Below are 21,611 nucleotides of genomic sequence, written 5' to 3' on the forward strand. Positions count from 1 at the left end.
GTATTATAGGTAGAGGACAGTACAGTTGTGAGGTGGTATTATAGGTAGAGTACAGTACAGATGTGAGGTGGTATTATAGGTAGAGGACAGTACAGGTGTGAGGTGTTGTTATAGGTAGAGGACAGTACAGGTGTGAGGTGGTGTTGTAGAGGACAGTACAGGTGTGAGGTGGTATTATAGGTAGAGGACAGTACAGGTGTGAGGTGGTGTTATAGAGGACAGTACAGGATTTAGGTGATATTATAGGTAGAGGACAGTACTGGTGTGAGGTGGTGTTATAGAGGACAGTACAGGTGTGAGGTGGTGTTATAGAGGACATTACAGGTGTGAGGTGGTGTTATAGAGGACAGTACTGGTGTGAGGTGGTATTATAGGTAGAGGACAGTACAGGTGTGAGGTGGTATTATAGGTAGAGGACTGTACAGGTGTTAGGTGGTGTTATAGAGGACAATACAGGTGTGAGGTGGTATTATAGGTAGAGAACAGTACAGGTGTGAGGTGGTATTATAGGTAGAGGACAGTACAGTTGTGAGGTGGTATTATAGGTAGAGGACAGTACAGGTGTGAGGTGGTATTATAGGTAGAGGACAGTACAGGTGTGAGGTGGTATTATAGGTAGAAGACAGTACAGGTGTGAGGTGGGTTTATAGGTAGAGGACAGTACAGCTGTGAGGTGGTATAGGTAGAGGACAGTACAGGTGTGAGGTGGTGTTATAGGTAGAGGACAGTACATATGTGAGATGGTATTATAGGTAGAGGACAGTACAGATGTGAGGTGGTATTATAGGCAGAGGACAGTACAGGTGTGAGGTGGTATTATAGGTAGAGGACAGTAAAGGTGTGAGGTGGTATTATAGGTAGAGGACAGTACAGGTGTGAGGTGGTGTTGTAGAGGACAGTACAGGTGTGAGATGGTGTTGTAGAGGACAGTACAGGTGTGAGGTGGTATTATAGGTAGAGGACAGTACAGGTGTGAGGTGGTGTTATAGAGGACAGTACAGGATTTAGGTTATATTATAGGTAGAGGACAGTACAGGTGTGAGGTGGTGTTATAGAGGACATTACAGGTATGAGGTGGTGTTATAGAGGACAGTACAGGTGTGAGGTGGTATTATAGGTAGAGGACAGTACAGGTGTGAGGTGGTATTATAGGTAGAGGACTGTACAGGTGTGAGGTGGTGTTATAGAGGACAGTACAGGTGTGAGGTGGTATTATAGGTAGAGGACAGTACAGGTGTGAGGTGGTATTATAGGTAGAGGACTGTACAGGTGTTAGGTGGTGTTATAGAGGACAATACAGGTGTGAGGTGGTATTATAGGTAGAGGACAGTACAGTTGTGAGGTGGTATTATAGGTAGAGGACAGTACAGGTGTGAGGTGGTATTATAGGTAGAGGACAGTACAGGTGTGAGGTGGTATTATAGGTAGAGGACTGTAAAGGTGTTAGGTGGTGTTATAGAGGACAATACAGGTGTGAGGTGGTGTTATAGAGGACATTACAGGTGTGAGGTGGTGTTATAGAGGACAGTACAGGTGTGAGGTGGTATTATAGGTAGAGGACAGTACAGGTGTTAGGTGGTATTATAGGTAGAGGAATGTACAGGTGTTAGGTGGTGTTATAGAGGACAATACAGGTGTGAGGTGGTATTATAGGTAGAGGACAGTACAGATGTGAGGTGGTATTATAGGTAGTGGACAGTACAGGTGTGAGGTGGTATTATAGGTAGAGGACAGTACAGATGTGAGGTGGGATTATAGGTAGAGGACAGTACAGATGTGAGGTGGTATTATAGGTAGAGGACAGTAAAGGTGTGAGGTGGTGTTATAGAGGACAGTACAGGTGTGAGGTGGTATTATAGGTAGAAGACAGTACAGATGTGAGGTGGTATTATAGGTAGAGGACAGTACAGGTGTGAGGTGGTATTATAGGTAGTGAAAAGTACAGGTGTGAGGTGGTATTATAGGTAGAGGACAGTACAGGTGTGAGGTGGTATTATAGGTAGTGGACAGTACAGGTGTGAGGTGGTGTTATAGGTAGAGGACAGTACAGGTGTGAGGTGGTATTATAGGTAGAGGACAGTACAGATGTGAGGTGGTATTATAGGTAGAGGACAGTACAGGTGTGAGGTGGTGTTATAGAGGACAGTACAGGATTTAGGTGATATTATAGGTAGAGGACAGTACATTTGTGAGGTGGTGTTATAGAGGACAGTACAGGTGTGAGGTGGTGTTATAGAGGACATTACAGGTGTGAGGTGGTGTTATAGAGGACAGTACTGGTGTGAGGTGGTATTATAGGTAGAGGACAGTACAGGTGTGAGGTGGTATTATAGGTAGAGGACTGTACAGGTGTTAGGTGGTGTTATAGAGGACAATACAGGTGTGAGGTGGTATTATAGGTAGAGGACAGTACAGGTGTGAGGTGGTATTATAGGTAGAGGACAGTACAGTTGTGAGGTGGTATTATAGGTAGAGGACAGTACAGGTGTGAGGTGGTATTATAGGTAGAGGACAGTACAGGTGTGAGGTGGTATTATAGGTAGAAGACAGTACAGGTGTGAGGTGGGTTTATAGGTAGAGGACAGTACAGGTGTGAGGTGGTATTATAGGTAGAGGACAGTACAGGTGTGAGGTGGTGTTATAGATAGAGGACAGTACAGGTGTGAGGTGGTATTATAGGTAGTGGACAGTACAGATGTGAGGTGGTGTTATAGGTAGAGGACAATACAGATGTGAGGGGGTATTATAGGTAGAGGACAGTACAGGTGTGAGGTGGTATTATAGGTAGAGGACAGTACAGGTGTGAGGTGGTATTATAGGCAGAGGACAGTACAGGTGTGAGGTGGTATTATAGGTAGAGGACAGTACAGGTGTGAGGTGGTATTATAGGTAGAGGACAGTACAGGTGTGAGGTGGTATTATAGGTAGAAGACAGTACAGGTGTGAGGTGGGTTTATAGGTAGAGGACAGTACAGGTGTGAGGTGGTATTATAAGTAGAGGACAGTACAGGTGTGAGGTGGTATTATAGGTAGAGGACAGTACATATGTGAGATGGTATTATAGGTAGAGGACAGTACAGATGTGAGGTGGTATTATAGGCAGAGGACTGTACAGGTGTGAGGTGGTATTATAGGTAGAGGACAGTAAAGGTGTGAGGTGGTATTATAGGTAGAGGACAGTACAGGTGTGAGGTGGTGTTGTAGAGGACAGTACAGGTGTGAGGTGGTGTTGTAGAGGACAGTACAGGATTTAGGTTATATTATAGGTAGAGGACAGTACAGGTGTGAGGTGGTGTTATAGAGGACATTACAGGTGTGAGGTGGTGTTATAGAGGACAGTACAGGTGTGAGGTGGTATTATAGGTAGAGGACAGTACAGGTGTGAGGTGGTATTATAGGTAGAGGACTGTACAGGTGTTAGGTGGTGTTATAGAGGACAATACAGGTGTGAGGTGGTATTATAGGTAGAGGACAGTACAGGTGTGAGGTGGTGTTATAGATAGAGGACAGTACAGGTGTGAGGTGGTATTATAGGTAGTGGACAGTACAGATGTGAGGTGGTGTTATAGGTAGAGGACAGTACAGATGTGAGGTGGTATTATAGTTAGAGGACAGTACAGGTGTGAGGTGGTATTATAGGTAGAGGACAGTACAGGTGTGAGGTGGTATTATAGGTAGAGGACAGTACAGGTGTGAGGTGGTATTATAGGTAGAGGACAGTACAGATGTGAGGTGGTATTATAGGTAGAGGACAGTACAGGTGTGAGGTGGTGTTATAGAGGACATTACAGGGGTGAGGTGGGGTTATAGAGGACAATACAGGTGTGAGAAGGTATTATAGATAGAGGACAGTACAGGTGTGAGGTGGTATTATAGGTAGTGGACAGTACAGATGTGAGGTGGTGTTATAGGTAGAGGACAGTACAGATGTGAGGTGGTATTATAGGTAGAGGACAGTACAGGTGTGAGGTGGTATTATAGGTAGAGGACAGTACAGATGTGAGGTGGTATTATAGGTAGAGGACAGTACAGGTGTGAGGTGGTGTTATAGAGGACATTACAGGGGTGAGGTGGTGTTATAGAGGACAATACAGGTGTGAGGTGGTATTATAGCTAGAGGACAGTACAGATGTGAGGTGGTATTATAGGTAGAGGACAGTACAGGTGTGAGGTGGTATTATAGGTAGAGGACAGTACAGGTGTGAGGTGGTATTATAGGTAGAGGACAGTACAGGTGAGAGGTGGTATTATAGGTAGAGGACTGTACAGGTGTGAGGTGATGTTATAGAGGACAATACAGGTGTGAGGTGGGATTATAGGTAGATGACAGTACAGTTGTGAGGTGGTATTATAGGTAGAGGACTGTACAGGTGTGAGGTGGTGTTATAGGTAGAGGACAGTACAGGTGTGAGGTGGTATTATAGGTAGAGGACAGTACAGGTGTGAGGTGGTATTATAGGTAGAGGACAGTACAGGTGTGAGGTGGTATTATAGGTAGTGGACAGTACAGGTGTGAGGTGGTATTATAGGTAGAGGACAGTAAAGGTGTGAGGTGGTGTTGCAGAGGACAGTACAGGTGTGAGGTGGTATTATAGGTAGAGGACAGTACAGATGTGAGGTGGTATTATAGGTAGAGGACAGTACAGGTGTGAGGTGTTGTTATAGGTAGAGGACAGTACAGGTGTGAGGTGGTGTTATAGGTAGAGGACAATACAGATGTGAGGGGGTATTATAGGTAGAGGACAGTACAGGTGTGAGGTGGTATTATAGGTAGAGGACAGTACAGATGTGAGGTGGTATTATAGGCAGAGGACAGTACAGGTGTGAGGTGGTATTATAGGTAGAGGACAGTAAAGGTGTGAGGTGGTATTATAGGTAGAGGACAGTACAGGTGTGAGGTGGTGTTGTAGAGGACAGTACAGGTGTGAGGTGGTATTATAGGTAGAGGACAGTACAGGTGTGAGGTGGTATTATAGGTAGAGGACTGTACAGGTGTTAGGTGGTGTTATAGAGGACAATACAGGTGTGAGGTGGTATTATAGGTAGAGGACAGTACAGGTGTGAGGTGGTGTTATAGATAGAGGACAGTACAGGTGTGAGGTGGTGTTATAGAGGACATTACAGGTGTGAGGTGGTGTTATAGAGGACAGTACAGGTGTGAGGTGGTATTATAGGTAGAGGACAGTACAGGTGTGAGGTGGTATTATAGGTAGAGGACTGTACAGGTGTTAGGTGGTGTTATAGAGGACAATACAGGTGTGAGGTGGTATTATAGGTAGAGGACAGTACAGGTGTGAGGTGGTGTTATAGATAGAGGACAGTACAGGTGTGAGGTGGTATTATAGGTAGTGGACAGTACAGATGTGAGGTGGTGTTATAGGTAGAGGACAGTACAGATGTGAGGTGGTATTATAGTTAGAGGACAGTACAGGTGTGAGGTGGTATTATAGGTAGAGGACAGTACAGGTGTGAGGTGGTATTATAGGTAGAGGACAGTACAGGTGTGAGGTGGTATTATAGGTAGAGGACAGTACAGATGTGAGGTGGTATTATAGGTAGAGGACAGTACAGGTGTGAGGTGGTGTTATAGAGGACATTACAGGGGTGAGGTGGGGTTATAGAGGACAATACAGATGTGAGAAGGTATTATAGATAGAGGACAGTACAGGTGTGAGGTGGTATTATAGGTAGAGGACAGTACAGGTGTGAGGTGGTGTTATAGAGGACAGTACAGGATTTAGGTGATATTATAGGTAGAGGACAGTACATTTGTGAGGTGGTGTTATAGAGGACAGTACAGGTGTGAGGTGGTGTTATAGAGGACATTACAGGTGTGAGGTGGTGTTATAGAGGACAGTACTGGTGTGAGGTGGTATTATAGGTAGAGGACAGTACAGGTGTGAGGTGGTATTATAGGTAGAGGACAGTACAGGTGTGAGGTGGTATTATAGGTAGAAGACAGTACAGGTGTGAGGTGGGTTTATAGGTAGAGGACAGTACAGGTGTGAGGTGGTATTATAGGTAGAGGACAGTACAGGTGTGAGGTGGTATTATAGGTAGAGGACAGTACATATGTGAGATGGTATTATAGGTAGAGGACAGTACAGATGTGAGGTGGTATTATAGGCAGAGGACAGTACAGGTGTGAGGTGGTATTATAGGTAGAGGACAGTAAAGGTGTGAGGTGGTATTATAGGTAGAGGACAGTACAGGTGTGAGGTGGTGTTGTAGAGGACAGTACAGGTGTGAGGTGGTGTTGTAGAGGACAGTACAGGATTTAGGTTATATTATAGGTAGAGGACAGTACAGGTGTGAGGTGGTGTTATAGAGGACATTACAGGTGTGAGGTGGTGTTATAGAGGACAGTACAGGTGTGAGGTGGTATTATAGGTAGAGGACAGTACAGGTGTGAGGTGGTATTATAGGTAGAGGACTGTACAGGTGTTAGGTGGTGTTATAGGTAGAGGACAGTACAGATGTGAGGTGGTATTATAGTTAGAGGACAGTACAGGTGTGAGGTGGTATTATAGGTAGAGGACAGTACAGGTGTGAGGTGGTATTATAGGTAGAGGACAGTACAGGTGTGAGGTGGTATTATAGGTAGAGGACAGTACAGATGTGAGGTGGTATTATAGGTAGAGGACAGTACAGGTGTGAGGTGGTGTTATAGAGGACATTACAGGGGTGAGGTGGGGTTATAGAGGACAATACAGGTGTGAGAAGGTATTATAGATAGAGGACAGTACAGGTGTGAGGTGGTATTATAGGTAGTGGACAGTACAGATGTGAGGTGGTGTTATAGGTAGAGGACAGTACAGATGTGAGGTGGTATTATAGGTAGAGGACAGTACAGGTGTGAGGTGGTATTATAGGTAGAGGACAGTACAGATGTGAGGTGGTATTATAGGTAGAGGACAGTACAGGTGTGAGGTGGTGTTATAGAGGACATTACAGGGGTGAGGTGGTGTTATAGAGGACAATACAGGTGTGAGGTGGTATTATAGCTAGAGGACAGTACAGATGTGAGGTGGTATTATAGGTAGAGGACAGTACAGGTGTGAGGTGGTATTATAGGTAGAGGACAGTACAGGTGTGAGGTGGTATTATAGGTAGAGGACTGTACAGGTGTGAGGTGATGTTATAGAGGACAATACAGGTGTGAGGTGGGATTATAGGTAGATGACAGTACAGTTGTGAGGTGGTATTATAGGTAGAGGACTGTACAGGTGTGAGGTGGTGTTATAGGTAGAGGACAGTACAGGTGTGAGGTGGTATTATAGGTAGAGGACAGTACAGGTGTGAGGTGGTATTATAGGTAGAGGACAGTACAGGTGTGAGGTGGTATTATAGGTAGTGGACAGTACAGGTGTGAGGTGGTATTATAGGTAGAGGACAGTAAAGGTGTGAGGTGGTGTTGCAGAGGACAGTACAGGTGTGAGGTGGTATTATAGGTAGAGGACAGTACAGATGTGAGGTGGTATTATAGGTAGAGGACAGTACAGGTGTGAGGTGTTGTTATAGGTAGAGGACAGTACAGGTGTGAGGTGGTGTTGTAGAGGACAGTACAGGTGTGAGGTGGTATTATAGGTAGAGGACAGTACAGGTGTGAGGTGGTGTTATAGAGGACAGTACAGGATTTAGGTGATATTATAGGTAGAGGACAGTACAGGTGTGAGGTGGTGTTATAGAGGACAGTACAGGTGTGAGGTGGTGTTATAGAGGACATTACAGGTGTGAGGTGGTGTTATAGAGGACAGTACTGGTGTGAGGTGGTATTATAGGTAGAGGACAGTACAGGTGTGAGGTGGTATTATAGGTAGAGGACTGTACAGGTGTTAGGTGGTGTTATAGAGGACAATACAGGTGTGAGGTGGTATTATAGGTAGAGGACAGTACAGGTGTGAGGTGGTATTATAGGTAGAGGACAGTACAGTTGTGAGGTGGTATTATAGGTAGAGGACAGTACAGGTGTGAGGTGGGTTTATAGGTAGAGGACAGTACAGGTGTGAGGTGGTATTATAGGTAGAGGACAGTACAGGTGTGAGGTGGTGTTATAGATAGAGGACAGTACAGGTGTGAGGTGGTATTATAGGTAGTGGACAGTACAGATGTGAGGTGGTATTATAGGTAGAGGACAGTACAGATGTGAGGTGGTATTATAGGTAGAGGACAGTACAGGTGTGAGGTGGTGTTATAGAGGACATTACAGGGGTGAGGTGGTATTATAGGTAGAGGACAGTAAAGGTGTGAGGTGGTGTTATAGAGGACATTACAGGTGTGAGGTGGTATTATAGAGGACAGTACAAGTGTGAGGTGATATTATAGGTAGAGGACAGTACAGGTGTGAGGTGATATTATAGGTAGAGGACAGTACAGGTGTGAGGTGGTATTATAGGTAGAGGACAGTACAGGTGTGAGGTGGTATTATAGGTAGAGGACTGTACAGGTGTGAGGTGATGTTATAGAGGACAATACAGGTGTGAGGTGGGATTATAGGTAGATGACAGTACAGTTGTGAGGTGGTATTATAGGTAGAGGACTGTACAGGTGTGAGGTGGTGTTATAGGTAGAGGACAGTACAGGTGTGAGGTGGTATTATAGGTAGAGGACAGTACAGGTGTGAGGTGGTATTATAGGTAGAGGACAGTACAGGTGTGAGGTGGTATTATAGGTAGTGGACAGTACAGGTGTGAGGTGGTATTATAGGTAGAGGACAGTAAAGGTGTGAGGTGGTGTTGCAGAGGACAGTACAGGTGTGAGGTGGTATTATAGGTAGTGGACAGTACAGATGTGAGGTGGTATTATAGGTAGAGGACAGTACAGATGTGAGGTGGTATTATAGGTAGAGGACAGTACAGGTGTGAGGTGGTGTTATAGAGGACATTACAGGGGTGAGGTGGTATTATAGGTAGAGGACAGTAAAGGTGTGAGGTGGTGTTATAGAGGACATTACAGGTGTGAGGTGGTATTATAGAGGACAGTACAAGTGTGAGGTGATATTATAGGTAGAGGACAGTACAGGTGTGAGGTGATATTATAGGTAGAGGACAGTACAGGTGTGAGGTGGTATTATAGGTAGAGGACAGTACAGGTGTGAGGTGGTATTATAGGTAGAGGACTGTACAGGTGTGAGGTGATGTTATAGAGGACAATACAGGTGTGAGGTGGGATTATAGGTAGATGACAGTACAGTTGTGAGGTGGTATTATAGGTAGAGGACTGTACAGGTGTGAGGTGGTGTTATAGGTAGAGGACAGTACAGGTGTGAGGTGGTATTATAGGTAGAGGACAGTACAGGTGTGAGGTGGTATTATAGGTAGCGGACAGTACAGGTGTGAGGTGGTATTATAGGTAGTGGACAGTACAGGTGTGAGGTGGTATTATAGGTAGAGGACAGTAAAGGTGTGAGGTGGTGTTGCAGAGGACAGTACAGGTGTGAGGTGGTATTATAGGTAGAGGACAGTACAGATGTGAGGTGGTATTATAGGTAGAGGACAGTACAGGTGTGAGGTGTTGTTATAGGTAGAGGACAGTACAGGTGTGAGGTGGTGTTGTAGAGGACAGTACAGGTGTGAGGTGGTATTATAGGTAGAGGACAGTACAGGTGTGAGGTGGTGTTATAGAGGACAGTACAGGATTTAGGTGATATTATAGGTAGAGGACAGTACTGGTGTGAGGTGGTGTTATAGAGGACAGTACAGGTGTGAGGTGGTGTTATAGAGGACATTACAGGTGTGAGGTGGTGTTATAGAGGACAGTACTGGTGTGAGGTGGTATTATAGGTAGAGGACAGTACAGGTGTGAGGTGGTATTATAGGTAGAGGACTGTACAGGTGTTAGGTGGTGTTATAGAGGACAATACAGGTGTGAGGTGGTATTATAGGTAGAGGACAGTACAGGTGTGAGGTGGTATTATAGGTAGAGGACAGTAAAGGTGTGAGGTGGTGTTATAGGTAGAGGACAGTACAGGTGTGAGGTGGTATTATAGGTAGAAGACAGTACAGGTGTGAGGTGGGTTTATAGGTAGAGGACAGTACAGGTGTGAGGTGGTATTATAGGTAGAGGACAGTACAGGTGTGAGGTGGTATTATAGGTAGAGGACAGTACAGGTGTGAGGTGGTATTATAGGTAGAGGACAGTACAGGTGTGAGGTGGTATTATAGGTAGAAGACAGTACAGGTGTGAGGTGGGTTTATAGGTAGAGGACAGTACAGGTGTGAGGTGGTATTATAGGTAGAGGACAGTACAGGTGTGAGGTGGTGTTATAGATAGAGGACAGTACAGGTGTGAGGTGGTATTATAGGTAGTGGACAGTACAGATGTGAGGTGGTGTTATAGGTAGAGGACAATACAGATGTGAGGGGGTATTATAGGTAGAGGACAGTACAGGTGTGAGGTGGTATTATAGGTAGAGGACAGTACAGATGTGAGGTGGTATTATAGGCAGAGGACAGTACAGGTGTGAGGTGGTATTATAGGTAGAGGACAGTAAAGGTGTGAGGTGGTATTATAGGTAGAGGACAGTACAGGTGTGAGGTGGTGTTGTAGAGGACAGTACAGGTGTGAGGTGGTATTATAGGTAGAGGACAGTACAGGTGTGAGGTGGTATTATAGGTAGAGGACTGTACAGGTGTTAGGTGGTGTTATAGAGGACAATACAGGTGTGAGGTGGTATTATAGGTAGAGGACAGTACAGGTGTGAGGTGGTGTTATAGATAGAGGACAGTACAGGTGTGAGGTGGTATTATAGGTAGTGGACAGTACAGATGTGAGGTGGTGTTATAGGTAGAGGACAGTACAGATGTGAGGTGGTATTATAGTTAGAGGACAGTACAGGTGTGAGGTGGTATTATAGGTAGAGGACAGTACAGGTGTGAGGTGGTATTATAGGTAGAGGACAGTACAGGTGTGAGGTGGTATTATAGGTAGAGGACAGTACAGATGTGAGGTGGTATTATAGGTAGAGGACAGTACAGGTGTGAGGTGGTGTTATAGAGGACATTACAGGGGTGAGGTGGGGTTATAGAGGACAATACAGGTGTGAGAAGGTATTATAGATAGAGGACAGTACAGGTGTGAGGTGGTATTATAGGTAGAGGACAGTACAGGTGTGAGGTGGTGTTATAGAGGACAGTACAGGATTTAGGTGATATTATAGGTAGAGGACAGTACATTTGTGAGGTGGTGTTATAGAGGACAGTACAGGTGTGAGGTGGTGTTATAGAGGACATTACAGGTGTGAGGTGGTGTTATAGAGGACAGTACTGGTGTGAGGTGGTATTATAGGTAGAGGACAGTACAGGTGTGAGGTGGTATTATAGGTAGAGGACTGTACAGGTGTTAGGTGGTGTTATAGAGGACAATACAGGTGTGAGGTGGTATTATAGGTAGAGGACAGTACAGGTGTGAGGTGGTATTATAGGTAGAGGACAGTACAGTTGTGAGGTGGTATTATAGGTAGAGGACAGTACAGGTGTGAGGTGGTATTATAGGTAGAGGACAGTACAGGTGTGAGGTGGTATTATAGGTAGAAGACAGTACAGGTGTGAGGTGGGTTTATAGGTAGAGGACAGTACAGGTGTGAGGTGGTATTATAGGTAGAGGACAGTACAGGTGTGAGGTGGTATTATAGGTAGAGGACAGTACATATGTGAGATGGTATTATAGGTAGAGGACAGTACAGATGTGAGGTGGTATTATAGGCAGAGGACAGTACAGGTGTGAGGTGGTATTATAGGTAGAGGACAGTAAAGGTGTGAGGTGGTATTATAGGTAGAGGACAGTACAGGTGTGAGGTGGTGTTGTAGAGGACAGTACAGGTGTGAGGTGGTGTTGTAGAGGACAGTACAGGATTTAGGTTATATTATAGGTAGAGGACAGTACAGGTGTGAGGTGGTGTTATAGAGGACATTACAGGTGTGAGGTGGTGTTATAGAGGACAGTACAGGTGTGAGGTGGTATTATAGGTAGAGGACAGTACAGGTGTGAGGTGGTATTATAGGTAGAGGACTGTACAGGTGTTAGGTGGTGTTATAGAGGACAATACAGGTGTGAGGTGGTATTATAGGTAGAGGACAGTACAGGTGTGAGGTGGTGTTATAGATAGAGGACAGTACAGGTGTGAGGTGGTATTATAGGTAGTGGACAGTACAGATGTGAGGTGGTGTTATAGGTAGAGGACAGTACAGATGTGAGGTGGTATTATAGTTAGAGGACAGTACAGGTGTGAGGTGGTATTATAGGTAGAGGACAGTACAGGTGTGAGGTGGTATTATAGGTAGAGGACAGTACAGGTGTGAGGTGGTATTATAGGTAGAGGACAGTACAGATGTGAGGTGGTATTATAGGTAGAGGACAGTACAGGTGTGAGGTGGTGTTATAGAGGACATTACAGGGGTGAGGTGGGGTTATAGAGGACAATACAGGTGTGAGAAGGTATTATAGATAGAGGACAGTACAGGTGTGAGGTGGTATTATAGGTAGTGGACAGTACAGATGTGAGGTGGTGTTATAGGTAGAGGACAGTACAGATGTGAGGTGGTATTATAGGTAGAGGACAGTACAGGTGTGAGGTGGTATTATAGGTAGAGGACAGTACAGATGTGAGGTGGTATTATAGGTAGAGGACAGTACAGGTGTGAGGTGGTGTTATAGAGGACATTACAGGGGTGAGGTGGTGTTATAGAGGACAATACAGGTGTGAGGTGGTATTATAGCTAGAGGACAGTACAGATGTGAGGTGGTATTATAGGTAGAGGACAGTACAGGTGTGAGGTGGTATTATAGGTAGAGGACAGTACAGGTGTGAGGTGGTATTATAGGTAGAGGACAGTACAGGTGAGAGGTGGTATTATAGGTAGAGGACTGTACAGGTGTGAGGTGATGTTATAGAGGACAATACAGGTGTGAGGTGGGATTATAGGTAGATGACAGTACAGTTGTGAGGTGGTATTATAGGTAGAGGACTGTACAGGTCTGAGGTGGTGTTATAGGTAGAGGACAGTACAGGTGTGAGGTGGTATTATAGGTAGAGGACAGTACAGGTGTGAGGTGGTATTATAGGTAGAGGACAGTACAGGTGTGAGGTGGTATTATAGGTAGTGGACAGTACAGGTGTGAGTTGGTATTATAGGTAGAGGACAGTAAAGGTGTGAGGTGGTGTTGCAGAGGACAGTACAGGTGTGAGGTGGTATTATAGGTAGAGGACAGTACAGATGTGAGGTGGTATTATAGGTAGAGGACAGTACAGGTGTGAGGTGTTGTTATAGGTAGAGGACAGTACAGGTGTGAGGTGGTGTTGTAGAGGACAGTACAGGTGTGAGGTGGTATTATAGGTAGAGGACAGTACAGGTGTGAGGTGGTGTTATAGAGGACAGTACAGGATTTAGGTGATATTATAGGTAGAGGACAGTACAGGTGTGAGGTGGTGTTATAGAGGACAGTACAGGTGTGAGGTGGTGTTATAGAGGACATTACAGGTGTGAGGTGGTGTTATAGAGGACAGTACTGGTGTGAGGTGGTATTATAGGTAGAGGACAGTACAGGTGTGAGGTGGTATTATAGGTAGAGGACTGTACAGGTGTTAGGTGGTGTTATAGAGGACAATACAGGTGTGAGGTGGTATTATAGGTAGAGGACAGTACAGGTGTGAGGTGGTATTATAGGTAGAGGACAGTACAGTTGTGAGGTGGTATTATAGGTAGTGGACAGTACAGGTGTGAGGTGGTATAATAGGTAGAGGACAGTACAGGTGTGAGGTGGTATTATAGGTAGAAGACAGTACAGGTGTGAGGTGGGTTTATAGGTAGAGGACAGTACAGGTGTGAGGTGGTATTATAGGTAGAGGACAGTACAGGTGTGAGGTGGTGTTATAGATAGAGGACAGTACAGGTGTGAGGTGGTATTATAGGTAGTGGACAGTACAGATGTGAGGTGGTATTATAGGTAGAGGACAGTACAGATGTGAGGTGGTATTATAGGTAGAGGACAGTACAGGTGTGAGGTGGTGTTATAGAGGACATTACAGGGGTGAGGTGGTATTATAGGTAGAGGACAGTAAAGGTGTGAGGTGGTGTTATAGAGGACATTACAGGTGTGAGGTGGTATTATAGAGGACAGTACAAGTGTGAGGTGATATTATAGGTAGAGGACAGTACAGGTGTGAGGTGATATTATAGGTAGAGGACAGTACAGGTGTGAGGTGGTATTATAGGTAGAGGACAGTACAGGTGTGAGGTGGTATTATAGGTAGAGGACTGTACAGGTGTGAGGTGATGTTATAGAGGACAATACAGGTGTGAGGTGGGATTATAGGTAGATGACAGTACAGTTGTGAGGTGGTATTATAGGTAGAGGACTGTACAGGTGTGAGGTGGTGTTATAGGTAGAGGACAGTACAGGTGTGAGGTGGTATTATAAGTAGAGGACAGTACAGGTGTGAGGTGGTATTATAGGTAGAGGACAGTACAGGTGTGAGGTGGTATTATAGGTAGTGGACAGTACAGGTGTGAGGTGGTATTATAGGTAGAGGACAGTAAAGGTGTGAGGTGGTGTTGCAGAGGACAGTACAGGTGTGAGGTGGTATTATAGGTAGAGGACAGTACAGATGTGAGGTGGTATTATAGGTAGAGGACAGTACAGGTGTGAGGTGTTGTTATAGGTAGAGGACAGTACAGGTGTGAGGTGGTGTTGTAGAGGACAGTACAGGTGTGAGGTGGTATTATAGGTAGAGGACAGTACAGGTGTGAGGTGGTGTTATAGAGGACAGTACAGGATTTAGGTGATATTATAGGTAGAGGACAGTACTGGTGTGAGGTGGTGTTATAGAGGACAGTACAGGTGTGAGGTGGTGTTATAGAGGACATTACAGGTGTGAGGTGGTGTTATAGAGGACAGTACTGGTGTGAGGTGGTATTATAGGTAGAGGACAGTACAGGTGTGAGGTGGTATTATAGGTAGAGGACTGTACAGGTGTTAGGTGGTGTTATAGAGGACAATACAGGTGTGAGGTGGTATTATAGGTAGAGGACAGTACAGGTGTGAGGTGGTATTATAGGTAGAGGACAGTAAAGGTGTGAGGTGGTGTTATAGGTAGAGGACAGTACAGGTGTGAGGTGGTATTATAGGTAGAAGACAGTACAGGTGTGAGGTGGGTTTATAGGTAGAGGACAGTACAGGTGTGAGGTGGTATTATAGGTAGAGGACAGTACAGGTGTGAGGTGGTGTTGTAGGTAGAGGACAGTACAGGTGTGAGGTGGTATTATAGGTAGAGGCCAGTACAGGTGTGAGGTGGTATTATAGGTAGAGGACAGTACAGGTGTGAGTTGGTATTATAGGTAGAGAACAGTACAGGTGTGAGGTGATATTATAGGTAGTGGACAGTACAGGTGTGAGGTGGTATTATAGGTAGAGGACAGTACAGTTGTGAGGTGGTATTATAGGTAGAGGCCTGTACAGGTGTGAGGTGGTGTTATAGAGGACAATACAGGTGTGAGGTGGTGTTATAGAGGACAGTACAGGTGTGAGGTGGTATTATAGGTAGAGGACAGTAAAGGTGTGAGTTGGTATTATAGGTAGAGGACTGTAAAGGTGTGAGGTGGTGTTGTAGGTAGAGGACAGTACAGGTGTGAGGTGGTATTATAGGTAGAGGACAGTACAGGTGTGAGGTGGTTTTATAGGGAGAGGACAGTACAGGTGTGAGGTGGTATTATAGGTAGAGGACAGTACAGGTGTGAGTTGGTATTATAGGTAGAGGACTGTACAGGTGTGAGGTGATGTTATAGAGGACAATACAGGTGTGAGGTGGTGTTATAGAGGACAGTACAGGTGTGAGGTGGTATTATAAGTAGAGGACAGTACAGGTGTGAGTTGGTATTATAGGTAGAGGACTGTACAGGTGTGAGGTGATGTTATAGAGGACAGTACAGGTGTGAGGTGGTGTTATAGAGGACACTACAGGTTTGTGGTGTTTTTATAGGTAGAGGACAATACAGGTGTGAGGTGGTGTTATAGAGGACAGTACAGGTGTGAGGTGGTATTATAGGTAGAGGACAGTAAAGGTGTGAGTTGGTGTTGTAGGTAGAGGACAGTACAAGTGTGAGGTGGTATTATAGGTAGAGGACTGTAAAGGTGTGAGGTGGTATTATAGGTAGTGGACAGTACAGGTGTGAGGTGGTGTTGTAGGTAGAGGACAGTACAGGTGTGAGGTGGTATTATAGGTAGAGGCCAGTACAGGTGTGAGGTGGTATTATAGGTAGAGGACAGTACAGATGTGAGTTGGTATTATAGGTAGAGGACAGTACAGGTGTGAGGTGGTATTATAGGTAGAGGACAGTACAGGTGTGAGTTGGTATTATAGGTAGAGGACTGTACAGGTGTGAGGTGATGTTATAGAGGACAATACAGGTGTGAGGTGGTATTATAGGTAGAGGACAGTACAGGTGTGAGGTGGTATTATAGGTAGAGGACAGTACAGGTGTGAGTTGGTATTATAGGTAGAGAACAGCACAGGTGTGAGGTGGTATTATAGGTAGAGGACAGTACAGGTGTGAGGTGGTATTATAGAGGACAGTACAAGTGTGAGGTGGTATTATAGGTAGAGGACAGTACAGGTGTGAGGTGGTATTATAGGTAGAGGACAGTACAGATGTGAGGTGGTATTATAGGTAGAGGACAGTACAGATGTGAGGTGGTATTATAGGTAGAGGACTGTACAGGTGTGAGGTGGTGTTATAGAGGACAGTACAAGTGTGAGGTGGTATTATAGGTAGAGGACAGTACAGGTGTGAGGTGGTATTATAGGTAGAGGACAGTACAGGTGTGAGTTGGTATTATAGGTAGAGGACTTTACAGGTGTCAGGTGGTGTTATAGAGGACAGTACAAGTGTGAGGTGGTATTATAGGTAGAGGACAGTACAGATGTGAGGTGGTGTTATAGGTAGAGGACAGTACAGGTGTGAGGTGGTATTATAGGTAGAGGACAGTACAGGTGTGAGGTGGTATTATAGGTAGAGGACAGTACAGGTGTGAGGTGGTATTATAGGTAGAGGACAGTACAGGTGTGAGGTGGTATTATAGGTAGAGGACAGTACAGGTGTGAGGTGGTATTATAGGTAGAGGACAGTACAGGTGTGAGGTGGTATTATAGGTAGAGGACAGTACAGGTGTGAGGTGGTATTATAGGTAGAGGACAGTACAGGTGTGAGGTGGTATTATAGGTAGAGGACAGTACAGGTGTGAGGTGGTATTATAGGTAGAGAACAGTACAGGTGTGAGGTGGTTTTACAGACGACAATACAGGTGTGAGGTGGTGTTATAGAGGACAGTACAGGTGTGAGGTGATATTATAGGTAGAGAACAGTACAGGTGTGAGGTGGTATTATAGGTAGAGGACAATACAGGTGTGAGGTGGTGTTATAGGTAGAGAACAGTACAGGTGTGAGGTGGTTTTATAGAGGACAGTACAGGTGTGAAGTGGTGTTATAGAGGACAGTACATGTGTGAGGGGGTGTTATAGAGGACAGTACAGGTGTGAGGGGGTGTTATAGAGGACAGTACAGGTGTGAGGTGGTGTTATAGAGGACAGTACAGGTGTGAGGTGGTGTTATAGAGGACAGTACAGGTGTGAGGTGCTGTTATAGAGGACAGTACAGGTGTGAGGTGGTGTTATAGAGGACAGTACAGGTGTGAGGTGGTGTTATAGAGGACAGTACAGGTTTGTGGTGTTTTTATAGGTAGAGGACAGTACAGGTGTGAGGTGGTGTTATAGAGGACAGTACAGGTGTGAGGTGGTATTATAGGTAGAGAACAGTACAGGTGTGAGGTGGTTTTACAGAGGACAATACAGGTGTGAGGTGGTGTTATAGAGGACAGTACAGGTGTGAGGGGGTGTTATAGAGGACAGTACAGGTTTGTGGTGTTTTTATAGGTAGAGGACAGTACAGACGTGTTGGTGTTGTAGTGGACAGTACGGGTGTGAGGTGGTGTTATAGGTAGAATATAATTCATTGGCTGATTCCTCCTGGTGACCTGGATTTAATTATGTGATCCTTCCTTAACCCTTAGGATGCCTCACCCAATTATTATTATTGTAAATGGTTAAATTCCTCAATGACGCTGCCCATGATTTTATTGTTTTTTGAGCTCCTCTGTCTACATCTATGGGTATACAGGGTTACTTAGGTAGAGGTACCTATTATCTCACCTGCCGAAGGTGGGCCCGATGAAGGTGGGGTGACGGAACATGGCAGTTGCACCTAGGAATGTTCCAAGGCCCAGCGGTGTCCCTTGGTGCTGGGGTGAGTGGTTGCTATGGTGAGGAGCTAGACCAGGAAATGCGACGGTCCAGGCAGACTCCATGGCGGGGTGGTGATGTGTGGAGAAGGGAACCCCATCCAGGTAGTGGCTGAGGGGGTGCGTGGCAGAAAGGGGACCGGGGAAAGGGAGGCCAGAGGGGTGTGTCTGGACACCAGCCTTCTCACGCTTACGCCACTTAGCACGACGATTCTGAAACCACACCTGTGGAAAGACAGTGGGAGTGAGGTCAGAGGTTAGCTAGAACATTTCGGCTACATGTAATTATGTAAGTTTAGTTTCTGTAGATTGAGTGAAGAGCATAGAATACTCTGAAAAACTTTTCCCTGTTAATGTACAGCATTATACCACCACCAGAGTTGCCAGCTTAATACTGTAATTTTTCTTTACAGCAGAGACGCTGTAACATACACTCACCGTGCAGATTATTGGATATTTGTATTTGTATTTATTAGGTACAACACCCTGTTCACTAGAATGGATCGCTCCTACAGACAGTGAGTCACTTGGCTGTGGCTTGTTATTTTAAGCAGACAGACAGGCATCGAGGCCTTCAGTTACTGTTCCATTGACCATTAGAATGGGTAAAACGAGTGACCTAAGTGACTGAGAGTGGTATGATCGTCGTTGCCAGGCACGCTGGATCCACTATCTCAGAAACGGCCGGCTTCCTGGGCTTTTCACGCACAACAGTGTCTAGGGTTTACTGAGAATGGTGCGACAAACACAAAACATCCAGTCAGCGGCAGTCCTGTGGGCGAGAACAGCTTGTTGATGAGAGAGGTCGAAGGAGAATGGCAAGAATCGTGCAAGTTAACAGGTGGGTCACAAACAGACAAATAACGGTACAGTACAACAGTGGTGTGCAGAACGCCATCACGGTGAGCACAACTCCTCAATCCTAGTCATGGATGGGTTATTGCAGCAGACGACCACACCGGGTTCCACTCCTATCAGCTAAAACCTCAGAAGAAGCGGCTCCAGTGGGAACGCCATCACCAACACTGGACAATTGAGGAGTGGAAAAACATCACCTGGAACATTACAGTGAGTTCAGTTTACTTGAGTGTCCTGGTCAGTCCCCAGACCTGGTCAGTCCCCAAACCTGGTCAGTCCCCAGACCTGGTCAGTCCCCAGACCTGGTCAGTCCCCAGACCTGGTCAGTCCCCAAACCTGGTCAGTCCCCAGACCTGGTCAGTCCCCAAACCTGATCAGTCCCCAGACCTGGTCAGTCCCCAGACCTGGTCAGTCCCCAAACCTGGTCAGTCCCCAGACCTGGTCAGTCCCCAAACCTGGTCAGTCCCCAGACCTGGTCAGTCCCCAGACCTGGTCAGTTCCCAAACCTGATCAGTCCCCAGACCTGGTCAGTCCCCAGACCTGGTCAGTCCCCAGACCTGGTCAGTCCCCAAACCTGGTCAGTCCCCAGACCTGGTCAATCCCCAAACCTGGTCAGTCCCCAGACCTGGTCAGTTCCCAAACCTGATCAGTCCCCAGACCTGGTCAGTCCCCAGACCTGGTCAGTTCCCAGACCTGGTCAGTCCCCAGACCTGGTCAGTTCCCAAACCTGATCAGTCCCCAGACCTGGTCAGTCCCCAGACCTGGTCAGTTCCCAAACCTGGTCAGTCCCCAGACCTGGTCAGTCCCCAGACCTGGTCAGTCCCCAGACCTGGTCAGTCCCCAAACCTGATCAATCCCCAGACCTGGTCAGTCCCCAGACCTGGTCAGTCCCCAGACCTGGTCAGTCCCCAAATCTGGTCAGTTCCCAAACCTGATCAGTCCCCAGACCTGGTCAGTCCCCAGACCTGGTCAGTTCCCAAACCTGGTCAGTCCCCAAACCTGGTCAGTCCCCAGACCTGGTCCCCAGACCTGGTCAGTTCCCAAACCTGGTCAGTCCCCAGACCTGGTCAGTCCCCAAACCTGGTCAGTCCCCAGACCTGGTCAGTCCCCAAACCTGGTCAGTCCCCAGACCTGGTCAGTCCCCAGACCTGGTCAGTCCCCAAACCTGATCAGTCCCCAGACCTGGTCAGTCCCCAGACCTGGTCAGTCCCCAGACCTGGTCAGTTCCCAAACCTGGTCAGTCCCCAAACCTGGTCAGTTCCCAAACTTGGTCAGTTCCCAAACCTGGTCAGTCCCCAGACCTGGTCAGTTCCCAAACCTGCTCAGTCCCCAGACCTGGTCAGTCCCCAGACCTGGTCAGTCCCCAGACCTGGTCAGTCCCCAGACCGCAATCCAATAGAGCATCATGGGATGAGATGGAACGGGCTGTTTGATACAACACTGGCATTCTCATTAGGTTTAGTGGCTCATGAGTACGGCCCACAATTTGATTTACAGGTATGTGTAAAGTGTGATATATGTTAATATATGGGTCATATCTTTTGAACTGATAGAATCAACACATTTATCTGTAGTAATGGTGAAAACATACCTGTCAATTATTATCTGGGTGATGTTTTTCTGTCTCACTACAAGACATATACGATCAATTTAGAGCAGACCGAAGTGGCTTGTGTCAACTTCAGCTAGCTAACGTTAGCTAGCTAACATTAGCTAGCTAGCTAGGTAGTATGTGGACCCCCTTTCAAATTAGGGGATTTGGCTATTTCAGCCACACCCGTTGTCGACAGGTGTATAAAATCAAGGACACAGCCATGCAAACTCCATACACAAACATTGCCAGTAGAATGGCCCGGAATGAAGATCTCAGTGACGTTTAACGTGGCACCATCATAGGATGCTACCTTTCCAACAAGTCAGTTCGTCAAATGTATGTATGCCCTGCTAGAGCTGCCCCGGTCAACTGTAAATGCTGTCATTGTGAAGTGGAAACATCTAGGAGCAACAATGACTCAGCTGCAAAGTGGTAGGCCACACAATCTCACAGAACAGGACTGCCGAGTGCTAAAGCACAGCGCGTACAAATCATTTGTCCTCAGTTACAACATTCACTACTGAGTTTCAAACTGCTTCTGAAAGCAACATCAGCACAAGAACTGTTCCAGTGAAGGAACATCTTAATGCTACATTCTAGACGATTCTGTGCTTCCAACTTTTGTGGCAACAGTTTGGGGAAGGGCCTTTCCGGTTTGTCGATATTGTCGAGAACTTGACTGGCCTGCACAGAGCCCAGAGCCCTGGCCTAATCACCCAGCATCAGTGCCTGACCTCACTCATGCTCTTGTGGCTGAAATGAAGAAAGTCCCAGCAGCAATGTTCCAACATCTAGAGGAAAGCCTTCCCAGAAGAGTGGAGGCTGTTATAGCAGCAAAGGCGAGATCAACTCCCTATTAATGCCCATG

At 46.1% G+C, this 21,611-nt stretch overlaps 1 protein-coding gene across 2 annotated transcripts in view; it reads right to left on the minus strand.

The window, feature by feature from the left end:
• The window catches only part of LOC106590582 (aristaless-related homeobox protein), a 47,798-nt gene that overhangs the window by 20,327 nt on the left and 5,860 nt on the right, over positions 1-21,611 (minus strand). For both annotated transcript variants that reach the window (XM_045710983.2, XM_082970799.1), the window contains exon 4: positions 18,203-18,516. In XM_045710983.2, coding sequence (XP_045566939.1) covers positions 18,203-18,516 — 314 coding nt within the window. The remainder of the gene's footprint in view (positions 1-18,202; positions 18,517-21,611) is intronic.

This window comes from Salmo salar, chromosome 29 (genome assembly GCF_965601325.2).
Source record: "Salmo salar chromosome 29, fSalSal1, whole genome shotgun sequence".
NCBI lineage: Eukaryota > Metazoa > Chordata > Actinopteri > Salmoniformes > Salmonidae > Salmo > Salmo salar.